This window comes from Humulus lupulus, chromosome 4, assembly GCF_963169125.1.
Source record: "Humulus lupulus chromosome 4, drHumLupu1.1, whole genome shotgun sequence".
Taxonomy (NCBI): domain Eukaryota; kingdom Viridiplantae; phylum Streptophyta; class Magnoliopsida; order Rosales; family Cannabaceae; genus Humulus; species Humulus lupulus.
In genome coordinates, this window is record NC_084796.1 from 56,943,443 (window position 1) to 56,964,227 (window position 20,785).

General features: G+C 35.7%; 1 protein-coding gene across 1 annotated transcript; it reads left to right on the top strand.

Moving 5' to 3' along the window:
* Positions 1-3,433: 3,433 nt before the first annotated feature.
* On the top strand, positions 3,434-7,110 carry LOC133832204 (uncharacterized; the record flags this gene model as incomplete). The annotated part of the gene is made up of 4 exons (XM_062262578.1): positions 3,434-3,620; positions 4,148-4,430; positions 4,662-5,140; positions 6,308-7,110. Coding segments are annotated over exons 1-4 (1,752 nt in total), but the record flags the coding sequence as incomplete, so codon positions are not given.
* Positions 7,111-20,785: the final 13,675 nt, after the last annotated feature.

Below are 20,785 nucleotides of genomic sequence, written 5' to 3' on the forward strand. Positions count from 1 at the left end.
GCGTGTAGAGAGAGAGAGGAAGAAAGAAAGAAAGGAAGAAGGAAGAAGAAAGTGAAGAGGAACCCCCTAGAGTATGTCTTCTTATTTTCTCTTTGTTTAATCTCTTTATTTGATAATATGATATTGATTTGTGTTATGTTTTGTGTGTGTTTGGATTCTTCTTTCTCCTCATGGTGGCTTTCCCATAAAACCCTAGGCTTGAACAAGGGTGTGGAGTTTGTGGTATTGATCTTTTGTGTTCTTGATTCTACAATCAAGAGAGGTAATGGTCTTTTCCTTAGCCTTATATTGTTTTTGGTGGTTGCATTTGAGGTTTTGCTAATCGTGTTAATGGTTGATTTTTGGGTAGGAATGATGTATAGGATTTAGATTTTGTGAGAGTATGATTTGTGTTTAAGGGTTGTGATGTTGATTTTGCTATGCATGAAAAATTGTAATAATCTATGAGCACATGTAAGGTGATTTCGGCCTAGGTAGACCCAAGGGTGTTCTTGATTTGTTGTGTGATTTACAAAATATTTGATCCATGTTTTAGGACCTTTGATATATGGGTAAGAGAACAAGTGGTAATCTTGATATTTTTGATCATGAAATGTTGTTAGATGCATGTTTTGTTTTGAATGATTAAATTGTGAGATGCATGAAAATAATGATAGAAATATGCTAGGTTAAAATAAGGCACATGTGAATATGGTATAATTTACTATATGCTATTTTATTGAAAAGGTTTTGTTGGCTTTCATGGAATTGCAACAAATGATTTTAAAAGGATTCATGTGATTATGTTAAGTGGAATCATGCATATTATAAGAGCATAATGAGATCTTAGGCATGAATGATTTATGTAATTTTTTTTGAGACAAAAGTTGAGTTTTACAAAGAATTAAGCTTGCTGTTTTTTTTCAAAATAATTGGGTAAAAGTTGATAAAAAGATGAGATTGCATGCATAAACAATGTTCTTAATGTATGTGTAAATTTTTATGAAATTAAAAGAGGATTTTAAGTTTCATGTTATGATATTTTACCCAATTAATTTCCTACATAATTTTTATTGAATTTTGAGAAAAAATGAGTTTATAAAATTGAATATGGTGATTTTAATGATAAAAAAATGGTTGCTGGAATTTTGTAATAAAATGTGAAGAAAGTTTCACTAAAAATGGATTTGATTAATTTTTGGAATAAATTATTTTTCCTAAGTTATGGTAATATTGAAAATTGATATTTTAATGGTATGAATGCATATTTTGATAAATAATGATTTTCTTTATTTTGATTGAGAAAAATATTTAGACTCTATTTATTTGTGATTTTTGAATAAAATAAATAGTGGCTGAAAGTTTGTTTTAAAAAGTTAACAATTGTTATTAAATTGTCACATATGGGTTTTTACTACTTAAAAACTAAGTCTTAAATAAATTAAATCAAAATATAATTTTTCCACACTTAAAATATATTTTTCACATCATTTTTGTAACACAATAATAAAATATATTTTTCTAAAGAAACATGTTAAAATAGGTATTTTAATTAAACCCAAGCTTGTTGGTTAATTCTTGGTAAATTAATATTTATTTAATGAAAATGTCACATATTTTATTTTGAGCTAAAATAAAATAAAGTTCTGAGAAATTTAATCAACTTAGAAATTTTAAAGAAAGCATGTAATATGGCCATTGATTTTCAAACAATAGAAGCAAGAAATGTAGAGTTATCGTTTTTGAAAACGTCTTTATTACGCAACGTTCCCACGTATGCATGTTACATGCAAATCAACTTTTACGTCCAAAATCATGAATATTATTCAACTATGTAATTTTTATAAAGCAAACATGTTAGTAAAATGGGTAGAACGAGCATTATTCTTTTTGGCAATAATTGCATGTTTTAGTGTAACTGTTATCATGAGTGCATGGCCCATGCACACATGAGTTGTATGGAAGGGCAAAATAGTAATTTTATGAACCTAAGAAATGTTATTTTGATTATGATATAGGCTCAGGGAAAGATTGTGAAATTCTTAGCTTGGACCTGAGGTAAGGAAGTTAGATAGATTTTATGTTTCTATGCTATGAATGGTAAGGCTGTTATATGAATGAACTGTTATGCAATTATGAACGCCTTAATGTGATGATATGATTGAATGTGAAATGTGTATGGATGTTAGATACATCAAACAGAATACGATGTTAGATACATCAAACAGATTTCGATGTCAGATACATCGACCGAGTTACTAAGGACATTGAGACGTGACTCCTAGGGCGGACGCGCCGAGGTTATTCAAGGACTAGTGATCTCCTGTTTACCTCATAGGGTGACATGGACAACTAGCGTTCCATGCTCATCATGTATGCTGTATGATTGTGATATGATGATATGTCACATTTATGTTATGATATGTTGATATGTCACATCTATGTTATGATATGTTGATATGTCACATTTATGTTATGATATGATGATATGTCACATTTATGTTATGATATGTTGATATGTCACACTTATGTTATGATATGTTGATATGTCACATTTATGTTATGATATGTTGATATGTCATATTTATGTTATGATATGATGAAATGTTACGATTATGCTATGCTATACCATGATGTGTTAGGTGAACGTTAGTGTTTGGTTGTTTGTTGTTTTTCTTACTTGCTTATTTGCTTGTACTTCCTTACTGGGCTTTTAGCTCAGCCCCTTACTTTCCTTCCAGGTAGCAAATAGGATTTCTCTATGGCACGCGTGGTGACGTGAGGAGTTCTTCATCATGGGGTGTATGGCGTGGGGCAATCCTATGGACGATAAAACGATCAACGTGGAACGCCATTTAAATTATGTTTTGTTTTAAGGGACTTTTCCTAAATTATCAGTGGGACTTTGTTATTTAACTTAATTGGTTTTCTTTGAACTTTGCATAAAATCCTATGTTTTATTTTAAACTTATGGCGCCAACTTGCATGATTTTAAATAAGTCCCCCTGAGACTTTAATAATGGATGGTATTCTTTTATAAGCTATGTTATGCGAATATTTTGTAAGTATTAGTCTAGGGCGTTCTTTACAAATGGTATCAGAGACGGTCGTCCATGTTTTCCAAGGACCCCCCCCCCCCCCCCCATACACGCTAAAGATGGGAAAATCTCACTTCACCGCGTCGTAAGTATTTGCTTATGTGTTATTACTTGTTTCTATTTTTATTTAATGTTTCTATTTGTTAACTGCTGTAGTAAATATGCCTTCTGTATTAAGAATAACAAAGAAACAATTGATTAAGGAGATTCGTGCAATTCCTAAAGTTGAGCTTGACGAAGACTACTACGATTGGAAGGTAGCGGTCTTATAGACGACGAAAGAGGTTTGCGAACATATACAAAGAATGATGAATAAGAGAGGAGCCTTGCTTTGGCCCATAAAACAATACTGGGTAATGTGTGAGGCGTTGTCAATGTACCCAGAGGCTCTTTTACAGTTAAATCAGTCATGGAATAGCGTCGTGATAGATGACATGGAGTTTAGCACTATGGAGTTCACGATTCGCGACTTTCTGGTAAGTTACGAACTAGATCATCAGGAGCTGGTATTAGTAATGACGGATGATGGCGAGATAGAGGAACGTTTAGAGTCGATATATGACATGGAGGAAGTATTGCGTGCTATACCGCGTCCGACCCCGAGGATGGAAATTATGGCAAGCGCGCCTGACTATTACCACATTTCGGAGGACATATTCAACTATGACTCAGGGGACGAGTCCACCGTCGAGGACTAGAGTCCACTTCGTGATCGTCGCATGAGGATGCCAATGAATAAGATGGATTAATAATAATTTCCTAAGACTTTAAGGAAACATGTTTTGGTTAATTAAACACTTTTTGGGATTGTTTAATTATTGGAATATTTTAAATGCTATGGATATTTTGTTTCAAATTTATTGGTGTGAGGTGAATGCATGATTTACAAATATCCATCGATATGCAAGTTCCTTCCTTACGATTTTTCCTGTGATTGCCTTAGAACATCATCATGTCAACCAGAGGAAGAGGAGGAAGGGGAAGAGGTAGAGGCAGAGGAAAGGGTGCCTCCACAAGGTCTGAAACTACGACCATCCCTGATGTTGAAGTGCCAACTGTTCAACCTGCAGCTCCAGCAGCGCCAACTGTGGACCTGGCTGCAGAGGTGGCAAGGCTAAGAGAAGAGTTGAGACTAAGAGATGAGGGGCTAGCGCAAGCTAGACAAGCACCACAGACATCTCAAACGCACCCTATACCTCAAGTACCAGTGGCACAACCGCAGCCGCCAGTACCACCACCTGCACCACAACCTGTAGCCTATGGGTTTGAACCGGTATATGAACGCTTCAGGAAACAAGCCCCACCGACGTTTGAGGGGAAAGCTGATCCAATGGTTGCAGAAGATTGGCTAAGGTCTGTCGAGGCTATTTTTGATCATATGGAGTTAGATGATCGCCAAAGGGTTTCCTGCGCAGCTTATCTACTTAAGATGGATGCACGTATTTGGTGGGACGTGACTAAACAGACCCATGACCCAAATACCATGACTTGGGCGCAGTTTGTCCAGGCATTCAGTAAGAAGTATTATAGTCCAGCGGTGCTAGCAACTAAGGTTGATGAATTTATAACTCTGGTTCAAGGGAGCCTTTCGGTCACCGACTATGCACAGAAGTTTGATCAATTGGCCAAGTTTGCCCCTGAGGTGGTGCCGACTGATACAATGCGAATTCAAAGGTTTGTAAAGGGACTCAAACCAATGATAGCAAGGGATGTTAGGATGACCAGCGCTGAGGTGGCCAGTTATGCAGAGATATTGGATAGAGCTCTTGAGGCTGAATATCTGGAGGATCGAATATGGAAGGATAATGCCGCTAGAAGAGAGAGCCACCGCAACAAGAACTTCCATGAGAACAACAAGAGAAAGGCTATCGAAGGGCAGAATAGTGGGGTTGACAAAAGGCCTAGACCTCCAGTCCCGAACAGCAGCTACCACAACTCTCAGAACCATAACAACCGCAATAACCGCTTCAATGACCGGAACCGTGGGAACCAACAGGGCAACCGAGTTGAGCATCCTACCTGCCCTAAATGCACAAGGAAACACCCAGGAGAGTGTCAGGCCGGTACCAACAAATGCTTCAAGTGCGGCCAGGCAGGACACTTGCGGAAGAATTGCCCACAATGGAAGGCGGGACAGAATACCAATAACAATCTGGTGCCAGCAAGAGTCTTCGCCTTAACTCAGAACGAAGCGGCCAATAGCAATACTGTGGTTACAGGTCAGCTCCCTATATCTGGTACAATGTGTAGAGTCTTAATTGATTCTGGAGCAACTCATTCCTATGTTTCTATGAATGTGATTGATAGACTGAATATGCCTTGTAAGATGTTTACACATAACTTTAGTACATTGTTGCCATTGGGAGATATGATGTTGTCAAATAAGTGGTTACCGTCAACACCTGTAACGGTAGAAGGTAGAGAGTGCCCAGCAGATCTCATAGAACTAAGTATCCCAGATTATGATGTTATACTAGGCATGGATTGGTTATCCAAGCATGGGGCTACTATAGACTGTCGAAAGAAGATCGTAGAGTTCAGGCCAAAGGAAGGAGAGGTTTTCTCCTTTAAAGGTAAAGTAGCAGGCCTTCGAACACCCATAATATCTGCACTGGAAGCACGGAATATGATGCATCATGGACGTTCGGCATTTCTTGCCAGTGTAGTGGATAAGACCAAGGAGTCAGAACTAAAGCCAGAAAATGTTCACATTGTTTGTGAGTTCCCGGAGGTGTTTCCCGAGGAATTACCAGGACTACCCCCAGACAGAGAGATCGAGTTTGTAATCGAGCTTGCACCTGAAACTGCACCGATATCTAAGGCACCCTATCGAATGGCGCCAATAGAGTTAAAGGAACTTAAGAACCAACTACAGGAGTTGTTGGACAAAGGATTCATTAGACCTAGCCATTCGCTATGGGGAGCACCATTCCTATTTGTGAAGAACAAGGACGGGAGTATGAGGATGTGCATTGATTATCGAGAACTCAATAAGGTCACCATTAAGCATAAGTATCCTTTGCCTAGGATAGACGACCTTTTTGATCAACTACAAGGGGCTTCAGTGTTCTCAAAGATTGATCTGCGGTCTGGGTACCATCAGTTGAAAGTGAAAGAGGGAGACATACCGAAAACAGCCTTCAGAACTCGCTATGGACACTACGAATTCTTAGTGATGTCTTTTGGACTCACCAATGCCCCAGCAGCCTTTATGGATATGATGAATAGGGTATTTAAGGATTTCTTGGACAAGTTCGTAGTAGTGTTCATTGATGATATCCTCATTTACTCAAAGACCAAGGAGGAGCACGAAGAGCACTTGAGATTGACTCTAAACAGATTACGGGAACATCGGTTGTACGCCAAGTTCTCTAAATGCGAATTTTGGCTGGAACAGGTAACCTTCTTAGGGCATATAGTCTCCAAGGATGGGATTGCAGTAGACCCATCAAAGATCGAGGCCATTAGAGACTGGCCCCAGCCAAAGAATGCCTCAGAAGTTCGGAGTTTCTTAGGGTTGGCAGGTTATTATAGAAAGTTTGTCGAGGGTTTCTCGAAGATCGCTACCCCGTTGACCAACTTAACCCGGAAACATCAGAAGTTCGTATGGACAGAAAAATGTGAAGAGAGTTTTCAGACCATGAAGGATAAGTTGATTTCCGCGCCTATCCTTTGTGTTCCCACTGAGGGCGGAAAATTTGTGGTATACTGTGATGCGTCAAAGAACGGTTTGGGATGCGTGTTGATGCAAGAAGGGAAGGTGGTAGCTTATGCTTCTAGACAACTCAAGGATTATGAGCAGCGGTATCCCACTCATGACCTTGAATTGGCAGCTGTAGTATTCGCACTCAAGATATGGAGACATCACCTGTACGGAGATAGGTGTGAGATATACACCGACCACAAAAGTCTGAAATACTTTTTCACACAAAAGGAACTAAACATGAGACAGCGGAGGTGGTTGGAATTAGTAAAGGATTACGATTGCGAGATTCTATACCACCCAGGCAAAGCAAACGTAGTTGCCGATGCTTTGAGCAGGCGGGGACATGGGAGTGTCTCAGCACTGCATGCGATAGAGATGCCTCTTGAGAAAGAGATCATAAATGCCAGGATTGAAATTGTGACAGGAAGTTTGGCAAACCTCACGTTGCAATCCTCTTTACTAGAGCAAATCCGAGAAGGACAGAAATTGGATGAAGCCTTGGTGAAACAAGAGGCTTTGGTACAAGAAGGTGGCAACAACGATTTCACGGTGTCTGATGGTGGATTGCTAAGATTCAAGGGTAGGATTTGTGTACCAGACAGTGCTGAAATTAAGGAAAGTATCATGAAAGAAGCGCACACAACTCCTTATTCCTTGCACCCAGGATCCACGAAAATGTACCAAGATCTCAAGGCACTATATTGGTGGCATGGAATGAAGAGGGACATTGCTGAGTTTGTGGCTAGATGTTTGACATGCCAGCAAGTCAAAGCAGAACACCAGAGACCAGCAGGGTTGCTTCAACCGCTCTATATTCCTGAATGGAAATGGGAGGATATCACAATGGATTTTGTGGTAGGGTTGCCTAGAACTACCAAGCAGCATGACTCAGTGTGGGTGATAGTAGATAGACTCACTAAGTCCGCTCATTTTCTGCCAGTTAAGACCACATACTCGGCGGATCAATATGCTGACTTGTATGTTAGTGAAATAGTGAGACTTCATGGGGTGCCAAAGTCGATAATTTCTGATCGAGGGTTAGTTTTCACATCGAACTTTTGGAAAGGGCTACAGAGAGCTATGGGGTCAAGACTGAAGTTCAGCACTGCTTTTCATCCTCAGAATGATGGTCAGTCTGAGAGGACTATACAGATATTAGAAGACATGTTGAGGTGCTGTACGTTGGACTTTGCAGAGTCTTGGAACCGATATCTACCTCTAATGGAGTTCTCGTATAACAACAGTTACCAATCTACCATAGGGATGGCTCCCTATGAGATGCTTTATGGGCGTAAATGTAGATCTCCTTTGCACTGGGATGAAGTTGGGGAGAAACGGATTTTAGGGCCTGAAGCAGTTAGTGAGGCCAGTGAGGCAATTGAGAAGATACGCCAAAGGATGCTTACTGCGCAGAGTAGGCAAAAGAGCTACGCTGACCTCAAGAGGAGGGACATCGAGTTTGCTGTAGGCGAGTTTGTTTTCTTGAAAATCTCGCCAATGAAAGGAGTGATGCGTTTTGGAAAGAAAGGGAAGTTAAGCCCTAGATATATCGGTCCATTTGAGATATTGGACAGGATGGGGCAAGTTGCGTACCGTTTGGCACTACCCCCAGCATTAGCTGAAACGCATAACGTCTTTCACATCTCGATGTTGTGTAAGTATGTGTCAGACCCCTCTCATGTGTTGAGTTACGAGCCGTTACAGCTGAAGCAGGACCTGAGTTATGATGAACAGCCTGAGCGCATTTTAGAAAAGGGAATCAAGGAACTGAGATCCAAAAGGATTCCACTAGTCAAGGTCCTGTGGAAGAATAGTACGGAACGAGAAGTAACATGGGAGTTGGAGGATGACATGAAAGCAAGATACCCTGAGTTATTTGGTAAGAAAGAATTTCGGGACGAAATTCCTTTTAAGGAGGGTATATTGTAGTGCACCAAAATATTTTTTTTTAGATTATTTAAATTTTGTGCTTTATTTGATGTAAATGTTAAGTGTGATGAATTGTTTTATTTAAGTGTTGTTATTATATTTAATTGTTAGAAATGTTTTGGTTAATTAATTTAATAAGTGATTAAATGTGTAACATGTTATCTTACTATTAGTGTTACATTTGATTTAAGTGTGACAAATGAGGTATTTATGTGAGCTATGGTGGAATGCACTAAGGTGCATGATAGATAGTAATGCACCCTAGTAATTTAGTGTGTGCTAGTGCATGGTAGCATGGTGCACATGTGTAGATTTTTCTACACATTTTAGGTTTCCTTATTTTAGATTTAATGGAGTTATTTATTTAAAAAAAAAATAAAAGAAAAGGGAAAGGAGGAATGGGCGTGTGACCTAGTGGGAATGCAATATATCATTAAAATGGTAAAAAGGATCAAAAATTGAAGACTATAATCATTTGGGGATAGGCTTGATCATGTTTTATTCCTTGTATCTTTTTGAAATAAAGAAAAATCAAGGAAAATAAAAGAGAAATGGAAACTTACCTTAATTTGTTTGGGAGACTTTATGAGAGGATTTGTCATAAAGGGATTAAGAAAGGAGAGAAGAGCCATTGCTCTTGTGTGTGTGTGTGGCTGCCGTGACCTAGAGAGAGAGAGAGAGAGAGGCGTGTAGAGAGAGAGAGGAAGAAAGAAAGAAAGGAAGAAGGAAGAAGAAAGTGAAGAGGAACCCCCTAGAGTATGTCTTCTTATTTTCTCTTTGTTTAATCTCTTTATTTGATAATATGATATTGATTTGTGTTATGTTTTGTGTGTGTTTGGATTCTTCTTTCTCCTCATGGTGGCTTTCCCATAAAACCCTAGGCTTGAACAAGGGTGTGGAGTTTGTGGTATTGATCTTTTGTGTTCTTGATTCTACAATCAAGAGAGGTAATGGTCTTTTCCTTAGCCTTATATTGTTTTTGGTGGTTGTATTTGAGGTTTTGCTAATGGTGTTAATGGTTGATTTTTGGGTAGGAATGATGTATAGGATTTGGATTTTGTGAGAGTATGATTTGTGTTTAAGGGTTGTGATGTTGATTTTGCTATGCATGAAAAATTGTAATAATCTATGAGCACATGCAAGGTGATTTCGGCCTAGGTACACCCAAGGGTGTTCTTGCACTACAACAAAATAGAGGTTTTATGACTTTATTTGGGAGACATTGGAAGTCTACAATGTCTTCCAATTGGGGAGACGTTGCTGCTAGGGTCATTGTAAGTATATATCTCATGTCTCTCATTGGGAGACGTGTCTCACTTCCCACGTCTCCCATTGGGAGAGGTTGAAAGTCAAACGTTGACTTTCAACCTCTCCCATTGGGAGACGTGGGAAGTGACTCACCTCTCCCAATGGGAGACGTGGAAAGTCCCTAGGAGACTTCCCACGTCTCCCAGTGGGAGAGGTTGAAAGTCATATATGAAGAGAGGTTGAATTTTTTTTTAAATTATTATTTAATAATATTTATTTTTAATATATTAATTATATTGAATTAAATATTAAAATTAAAATTGTAACATGAAAACGGAATAAATAATAACCATTTTTTAATTTAAAATTAGTAGTAGATTTTTCTTTTTTTCTTTTTAAAAAAAATATGGATTGTTAATTAAACAACAATCCATATGGCTGGAATGAATCAAAATCCCAACAACAAAAAAATCATCAATACATTATCAACATTGATAAAGTCCTTCATGTCTATACAAAAATTTCATTTTCTTTCTCCTTGTCGATTCTTCATGTCTATTTACCCAGAAAATTCAGAAATTAATTAGGAGATATTCACAAGAGTGAGAAACATCAGAGGCCTTATTCTTCTCGGACTCTCCACCTTCTCTATTTTCGGTTTCTCCATTTTTGGTTCCTCCTTGATGGCACAAGAAAAGAAAACCATAAGACCAATCAATATGAGTTTAATTTATCAAACCCAAACACCAAAAAAAAGAGTGAGAAACTCCTTACCATTTGATCTCACCCACTGCCTAAGCCTGCCTTGCCTTCATGCTTCACCAGCGGCCACGACCTCCACCAGCGGCCCCACTGCCAACACTCGTTTGCGTACCTCCACCGCCGCAAGCATCATCACCTACACCATTGTTGACCTGCACCAGTGAGAGACATAGAAAGAGAGTGAGAGAGGGAGAAGCATTCGTGAGAAAGAGGGAGTGAGAGATGGGAATCAAAAGGGGTGCGGCTAGGGTATTACCGAGAGAGAGAGAATGAAAGAGATAAAGGGACATTAAAGGGTATTTAATGCATTTTCAAATAAAAAAATATATTAAAAGGATATTGATAACGTGGGAGAGAGAGATGGTTACCTATTTGTTTTGTTTTTTTAATAAAAATAAAAATAAAATTTATAATTAATAATAATAAATGCATATGTATTATACCACTTGTAAGGTCTCCAAGTGAGAGACGTGCTAGTTGTGTGTAGGGACTTCCAACGTCTCCCACCGGGAGACGTGGGACATGTGGCACGTCTCTCTATGGGAGACGTTGAATGTACTCCACGGACACGTGTTAGGTCTTAGTTTTTCAACGTCTTTCCACTCTTTTAATGTTTTACAATTTTAGTGATTAATAAAAAAAATCAATGTCTCCCAGCATAAGACATTAAAAATCTCTCCTAATTTTTAATGTCTTACACCAATAGTGTAAGACATTGTAAGGAGTCATTGAAAGTATAATTTGTTGTAGTGTTGATTTGTTGTGTGATTTACAAAATATTTGATCCATGTTTTAGGACCTTTGATATATGGGTAAGAGAACAAGTGGTAATCTTGATATTTTTGATCATGAAATGTTGTTAGATGCATGTTTTGTTTTGAATGATTAAATTGTGAGATGCATGAAAATAATGATAGAAATATGCTAGGTTAAAATAAGGCACATGTGAATATGGTATAATTTACTATATGCTATTTTATTGAAAAGGTTTTGTTGGCTTTCATGGAATTGCAACAAATGATTTTAAAAGGATTCATGTGATTATGTTAAGTGGAATCATGCATATTATAAGAGCATAATGAGATCTTAGGCATGAATGATTTATGTAATTTTTTTTGAGACAAAAGTTGAGTTTTACAAAGAATTAAGCTTGCTGTTTTTTTTCAAAATAATTGGGTAAAAGTTGATAAAAAGATGAGATTGCATGCATAAACAATGTTCTTAATGTATGTGTAAATTTTTATGAAATTAAAAGAGGATTTTAAGTTTCATGTTATGATATTTTACCCAATTAATTTCCTACAGAATTTTTATTGAATTTTGAGAAAAAATGAGTTTATAAAATTGAATATGGTGATTTTAATGATAAAAAAATGGTTGCTGGAATTTTGTAATAAAATGTGAAGAAAGTTTCACTAAAAATGGATTTGATTAATTTTTGGAATAAATTATTTTTCCTAAGTTATGGTAATATTGAAAATTGATATTTTAATGGTATGAATGCATATTTTGATAAATAATGATTTTCTTTATTTTGATTGAGAAAAATATTTAGACTCTATTTATTTGTGATTTTTGAATAAAATAAATAGTGGCTGAAAGTTTGTTTTAAAAAGTTAACAATTGTTATTAAATTGTCACATATGGGTTTTTACTACTTAAAAACTAAGTCTTAAATAAATTAAATCAAAATATAATTTTTCCACACTTAAAATATATTTTTCACATCATTTTTGTAACACAATAATAAAATATATTTTTCTAAAGAAACATGTTAAAATAGGTATTTTAATTAAACCCAAGCTTGTTGGTTAATTCTTGGTAAATTAATATTTATTTAATGAAAATGTCACATATTTTATTTTGAGCTAAAATAAAATAAAGTTCTGAGAAATTTAATCAACTTAGAAATTTTAAAGAAAGCATGTAATATGGCCATTGATTTTCAAACAATAGAAGCAAGAAATGTAGAGTTATCGTTTTTGAAAACGTCTTTATTACGCAACGTTCCCACGTATGCATGTTACATGCAAATCAACTTTTACGTCCAAAATCATGAATATTATTCAACTATGTAATTTTTATAAAGCAAACATGTTAGTAAAATGGGTAGAACGAGCATTATTCTTTTTGGCAATAATTGCATGTTTTAGTGTAACTGTTATCATGAGTGCATGGCCCATGCACACATGAGTTGTATGGAAGGGCAAAATAGTAATTTTATGAACCTAAGAAATGTTATTTTGATTATGATATAGGCTCGTTGAAAGATTGTGAAATTCTTAGCTTGGACCTGAGGTAAGGAAGTTAGATAGATTTTATGTTTCTATGCTATGAATGGTAAGGCTGTTATATGAATGAACTGTTATGCAATTATGAACGCCTTAATGTGATGATATGATTGAATGTGAAATGTGTATGGATGTTAGATGCATCAAACAGAATACGATGTTAGATACATCAAACAGATTTCGATGTCAGATACATCGACCGAGTTACTAAGGACATTGAGACGTGACTCCTAGGGCGGACGCGCCGAGGTTATTCAAGGACTAGTGATCTCCTGTTTACCTCATAGGGTGACATGGACAACTAGCGTTCCATGCTCATCATGTATGCTGTATGATTGTGATATGATGATATGTCACATTTATGTTATGATATGTTGATATGTCACATCTATGTTATGATATGTTGATATGTCACATTTATGTTATGATATGATGATATGTCACATTTATGTTATGATATGTTGATATGTCACACTTATGTTATGATATGTTGATATGTCACATTTATGTTATGATATGTTGATATGTCATATTTATGTTATGATATGATGAAATGTTACGATTATGTTATGCTATACCATGATGTGTTAGGTGAACGTTAGTGTTTGGTTGTTTGTTGTTTTTCTTACTTGCTTATTTGCTTGTACTTCCTTACTGGGCTTTTAGCTCACCCCCTTACTTTCCTTCCAGGTAGCAAATAGGATTTCTCTATGGCACGCGTGGTGACGTGAGGAGTTCTTCATCATGGGGTGTATGGCGTGGGGCAATCCTATGGACGATAAAACGATCAACGTGGAACGCCATTTAAATTATGTTTTGTTTTAAGGGACTTTTCCTAAATTATCAGTGAGACTCTGTTATTTAACTTAATTGGTTTTCTTTGAACTTTGCATAAAAACCTATGTTTTATTTTAAACTTATGGCGCCAACTTGCATGATTTTAAATAAGTCCCCCTGAGACTTTAATAATGGATGGTATTCTTTTATAAGCTATGTTATGCGAATATTTTGTAAGTATTAGTCTAGGGCGTTCTTTACAATTTGGGTGTGGAGAGAAGTGGGAGGGTCGATTGGGGAAGGAGGGTTTTAAAACTCTTATACTTTGGCTTTTATAAAAACCGAAGTGGAAAGCAAAACCGCACTTCGTCTTTAAAAAAGTTTAGGGGCGCGTTTGGCTTACCCCTTTTTACTTCTCTTATTCTCTCAAAACTGAAGTATAAGGCCGGTGCAACCAAACGTTGCCCTTGTTACATTGCATTTTTAACTTCATTTTTTTAAAAAGAAAATGAAGTAATATCCAAAAAAAAATTCAGCGCCAAACCCAAAAAAATGCTTTTACTTCAGTTTTTTCTTATACTAAGTATAAAAACCAAAGTAAAAGCCTATATTTCTAGTAGTGACATTTTTTTTTATCTTTTAAAAAAAATTAAGAATCTTAATTTTTTTAAACTATAGACAGTGTTTAGGTTTATTTTTTTTAATATGCTTATGACATTCTTTTATAATATATAACATTATTTATTTATTTAAAATTTATATGACAATTAAAAAAATATAATAAAAATAAATTAATACATTTTCTAAATAAAACTAAGCAAACGTGCACACTACCTTTTACCAATAATATGTATATATATATTAAAATTTTAGAATAAGAAGAGTAAGATCACATGCCCAAGTACAAATTATTTGTCCCTAAATTTAGTGTATTTATGTTTCTCCTATTAAATTATGACATATAGTCTTATATTAAAATGTGGTATCTAATATTAATTTGCATTAATGATAGTATATTATATCAAATAATATTGGACACCATAAAGTGTCTCTTATGTGTATTTTATTTAATTATTGTGTTATTTATTGATTTGTTCATACAAAATAATTATTTAAAGAGAGAGAGGTGAGAAGGATGGAGACACCAAATGTTGATTGGAAATTTTAATTTATTTAAAAGTGTTACATATATGTTATATTCTAAATGTTGTGCATGAGTTGGGCTATGTTATTGTCCTTTTGTGTGGGTATATCCAGATTAACTCCCTTTATTGAGATTGCTTTGGGATGGCATACAAGGAAAGTGTCATTGTACTTTCATTGATGTAATATGTAATATGAGCTGTTTAAATTTGTATTATTAGCAGCAAGTATATTTTGTATAGCATTGTATTGTGAGTGTTCTTAATGTACTTGTACAACCATTCAAATAAAAAAATTATTAGATATGTACGTAATAACGTAAAATGGAAAGTTTAACATTATTAATGGATTGTTCATATTCATAGAATAAATAAGATTTTGCAACTGACCAGAAATTCACCAAATGATGATGCATGGCTCTAACTATGCAAACAGAAACACTCGGGAAAAAAAAGTTGAATTTATTATAAAAATATTAAGAATATTGAAATATAAAATATAAAGAAAATAAATAGACAAAGTAATAGAGAGAGATTTATAAAGAGAGTAAAATTCTTGTGTATTATTTCAATTGGAATGAACTCCTATTTATACAAATAAACATGACATAAGAAAATCAAGTAAGTACCATAAATACAATAAGAATTAATGCTGATATTTAATTTTGGGTAACTTGGTAATTCTCCATTATTATGATATTTGACTAAGAGGATTCTCCATTATTATGGACATCTATATATGTATATATATAGGGAGCGACTACAACACCTGTGTATCCTTTTTCTATTTCGGCACCTGAATAGTTATAACCCCAAATTTTTTTATATGATGGTGTACATTATAGCTTTCTAGAACATCTTACAAATTTTCAAGAAATTCTGAATAAATTATGGTACCGAAACATGGTCTAAACTGTCTGTTGCACGTGTGCCTATTTTTTTGTGTACGCGTAAAAAATTTGACAATTTGAACTCTGTTTTTGGATTCGTAAACTATTTAGAATTTCTTGAAAATTTGCAGGATATTCTAAATACTTACAATGTACACCTTAATATAAATTTTTTCGGGATTATATCTATCCAGGTGCCGAAATAGAAAAAGGATGCACCGGTGTTGCAAAAAAAAGGGATGCGTTGTAGTCGTTCTCTCTCTATATATCTATAATATACACTTCCCCTCTTGGATGTCCATAAAAACTAACTCATTAAAAATCTTGCCAGAAAAACCAAGTGGGACAAAAACTCGGTCAAGGGAAAAATAGTGCAGTGTACATTACTCCCCCTCATTTTGACGTTCTTGGAGATCTTTAAACCAGCGCATTTCGATCTTAAGTATCATCTTCTAGAACGATGATGTTGATAATGACTTTATGAATAATTATGCAAGATTGTCACTTGATCGAACTTGATGAACACCAATATCATCACTTTTTTGAAGATCATGTGTGAAGAAGAACTTCAGCGAAATGTATTTAAATATATCTCCTATAATGTATTATCCTTTTAGCTGAGAAATACACACGCATCATTATCTTCATGGAGAATTTTTGGTACTTCTTTTATCAAGTGATAATCCACATGTTCCTCGAATATGTTGTTTCGTTGATCTCAGTCACACATTCTCCACTTGCCTCATGAATTACAAGTATCTCAACATGATTTAAAGTTGCCTCGTTAAAAACCTTGTCAGGGAAACCCAGTGAGACAAAACCTGAACTAAGGGAAAAAAAAGTGCAACACGTATATATCTCTCCTTCATGCAAATATCCATGGTAACTTTGGTGATTTGGTATCTCATATTATTTTCATTGTAATTATAAATCACCACTTTTAAATATCATCATATATTATCTATGATCACATATTTACTATAACTCTTCTAGAGCATATGTGTGAAATGGTACGTGAATATTTATCCAACATATTAGATCATTCACGTTTATATAACATTGTTCATTATCATATCATTTCAACAATGTTATAAATATGCATCATATTTGTGGATATTCATTATATATGACTATTGTTGACGCGGTTTTTCACCAACAGTGGACTAAGAAATCCAAAAACAGAGATATTAGTGCATTCTTTCTAAACTGTAATTAGTCAAATGAACAATATCTCTAACACTCACACTTTAACGTGGTTCAATGGTCAAAATCCACATAGTCCACGAGACAATCTTATTCATCTCTTCAAGGCTCTAAATGAAATTGTTTCTTACAACTTCAGCAGAGTTTCTGTATATCAAGAAGCAGTCCCTTTTTCTATCCATTCCCCTGACATTTATAGAGGGTTTTTTTTTTGAAAAGCTTTGGGTAACCGCGTGCATAAATATGGTAAATAATAAATCAGAATAATCTCCTATACACATAGGGATATCACTGCCTATGGAATTTACATACGTTATCTCAGGTAATAAATGTGTAATAAAATATGGGCATTAATGAGTGCATAAGGGATCTTCGAGTCTTTTGGGATCCTTCATTGCGTGTCATGAATAGGCTTCCGTGAGCTGAACACTTCCCTCGAGATGGATGTCAAGGAGCTAATGGAACTTGACACGAGCTGAGTTTAGAGTATCTAGAAGGCGTTCTAGCTATCACGCATCTCGATCTAGGTTATTGGCGAAAGAGGTGACTTGGAGATTATTTGGTTGTCATACGCCCAAGTTTAATTCGAAATGCTCACACTAGAGTTAGGTAGATGTTCTACCTATTGGCTTTCTCCATGCGCTTATCTGCCAGCTGTACCCAGTGCTAAGTGATTCAGTTCGTATTTATTTTTGGGTAGAACATTTGCCCCTCAAGCTCCTGCTCGTGTATGATGTCACCTCTGACATGCACAGTAGGGGATTTTAGGCTTCTGTTATGTGAAATCGCTCCCACTCACTACTTGAATGCTAAACACGTGTTCGTCTGTAATAGGTACCTGTTTAGGCTTCGAGTATTGTGACAACTGTTCTGTCAACTTTTTGCCGTTGCAGGGGTTATTTAATCTTGGCCTTTGGATTTTGAACTGACATAATCGAGTGGCCCAGATTGGTTCCCGAAGTTTACGCATAAATAGGAGAAACATATCTGAACTTCACCACCTTTGCATTAAAAAAATTTCCCTTTTCTTCTCAGAGCACTTTTAGAAACCTTCGACATTCTCCCATTCTTCAGAAGCTCTCAAGCTACTATCTTTGGAGCTATCATTACTTCCCTCAATCAAACATTTAATTTGTAAGTATTTCTATGTCCGGTTTAAATTTCTCCCTCTTATTTTTTCAATAAGTTTTACAAAGTTTTCCAGTATAGTTTCTTACTTCGGCCATGTTTTAGTTTAATAGGGGTTTTTGATAGGCCAAAACAACAATACTACATTTGATTAGAAATAATGTGCATAAAAAGTGGGTAATTTTATGAGTTTTTGAAAGAGGACCGCCTGTGTATACGTAGAAATTTGAGGCTTTTTAGGTTCAATTGTGGGTAGCTTAAGGGTTACGATTCCCCGAGCATTTTTGCATTAAACCACCTTCATAAAAGGTATTAGGTCTGACACGTGAATCCTGAAGTATCAGTGTAATGACCCAAATTTCCTAATAAGGTTTAGGACCTTGATTAGGAGGCTGGGAGGTCCATAATTGATTTATTATGCCATTAAATGATTATATTCATGTTTATGTGAATTATATTATTATATGATGATAAATGCATGCATATGGGTCAACATTTCATTATAAGGGAAATTTGGTAATTTGGTCCGTTGAAGGTGTAATTGTGTATTTTCATGCATGTTGGTGAATTTTGAATAAGACCACATTATAATGTGGATTTGTTCGAGCCATTCGGCTTGAGACGATCTTTGAATGCAAGTTATCGGTCTAGTCATAAGAGGGTTAATTTCGGGGCTCGGGGTGAGTCTCGGGGTAATTTGGTGATTAGAACATTACCAGGAATTAAAGAGGTAATGAGATATGGTTTATTATTATTTGAGAATATCAGGGATTGGAGGACGTTAATTATGATTAGCGGGAATGGATGGAAAAGGACTATTTTGCCCTTGGGGGCTGTTAAGGAAAGAAGATAAGCCTAGGGGAATTTTGGTCATTTTACCAAGGGATATATATCACTTTAGGAAGCTTAAGGTAGTAGAAAACAAAGCATTTCAAATTGAGGGTTCAAGCTTGAAAATCGAGACTTAAGGGTTTAGGCTTATGTTCAACCATTGAAGAGGATTCAATTCGAGTTTAAGGCAAGGTTTTAGTTCAATTTTCTGGTTCCTTGCTCAGTTTTTGGTGTTAGTTTTGAGGTTGGAGTTTTGGTGATAGGAATGTGAATTTGATGAGGTTTTGAATGGTTTAAAGCTTAGGTTATGTTGGTTATATGATGGACAAGTTGTGGTAATAGTTGAGAATTTTGCTTTATGGAATTGGAAGTGTTTTAATAGGTTTTTGAATTGAGTTCGAAGGGGAAAAACAAGGGATTTTGGCTGGGTTTTAGGTGGGGCCGTGGCTCTGTTCTAGAGCACCGTCGCCCAAGCTTGATGAAGAAGCATGGTGGTGCTGAAAGGCCATAGGGCTGCGATATAGGGGAGAGCTGGCCGCGACGCGTGCTGGTGGCTGGGAGACGGGCCGCGACATGGTGGAGTAGGGCCGCGACCCTTAGTGGCATTTTTGGCCAGAAATGTGTTATCATCGTGGGAATCCAAACCTTAGGCCTTGGGATTGTTCCTACCACCTGGTTTAGTAGGATTCGATGTCCTGAAGGCTAGGTCTTGGTCTGGGAACCTTTTATTGATTAATTTTATTGATGGAATCCCATATTTGGTTATGACTAGGTGACCGCTAAGCACTACTAGAAAATACCCTTTACAGGACACTTTTTTAGGACATGCACATAAATGCAAGTCCTTAAAAATATTTATGGAGTTTTTAGGACACTCATTGAGAGTCTTGAAAAAATACAATTTAGGACTTGCAATGAGTGTCCTAAAAAAATAAGCGAGTCCTAAAAAAATCTGGGCTAAAAAATGAGTGTTTTACTTAACAATTTTAAGGACTTGCTTTGGGAGTCCTTAATACTCTTTTAGGACTCACTTTGCGAGTCCTAAAAATACTTGAGCTCAAAAATTAGGAATGATGATTTTTAAGGACTTGCTTTGCGAGTCCTAAAAGAGTATTTAAGGACTCCCAAAGCAAGTCTTTAAAATTGTTAAGTAAAAGAACATAAAACCACTTATTGTTTAACATATTTATAAAATTAGTATTAGTTAAAAATAAGTTGTTTTATTGATTGGAAAAATATTGTAAAATAATTTTAATATATAAATTTACTAGTTATAATTTTTATAATATATGCCATTGTTTATTTATTTAAAATTTATATGAAAATTAAAAAAATATTAATAAAAATAAATTAATATATTTTTAAAATAAAGTTAACTAAAGTGCACTTTTACCTAGTATTTAAATTAAATAGCAGTTAAAGTTTCAAATAACAATTATTATAAGTTTGAAGAGAATTTGTATAGTTGTGATTTAATTTTTTTTTTTATAGTATTAGGAGTATAAAATTGGGAGTTTTATAATCACATTTTTTTAATCTAAATAATATAATCTGATTTTTATTTATAAAATAAAATAAAAATATATATAATAGCCAAATCCCTTTCTCCCTCTCTCATCCCTACCCGATCTTCCTTTCTCCCTCTCTCTCTCTCGCATGCTCTCTGCTAGGCCCGAACGACGACGGCAGGGCCTCGGGGAATGGTGGTCGACGGCGGCAGGGGGGTCGGGGTCGGGCTGTTCGGCGGCAGGGGGCTCGGGGTTGGGCTCGACGGTGGGTGGGGGGGTTTCAGGTCTGAGCT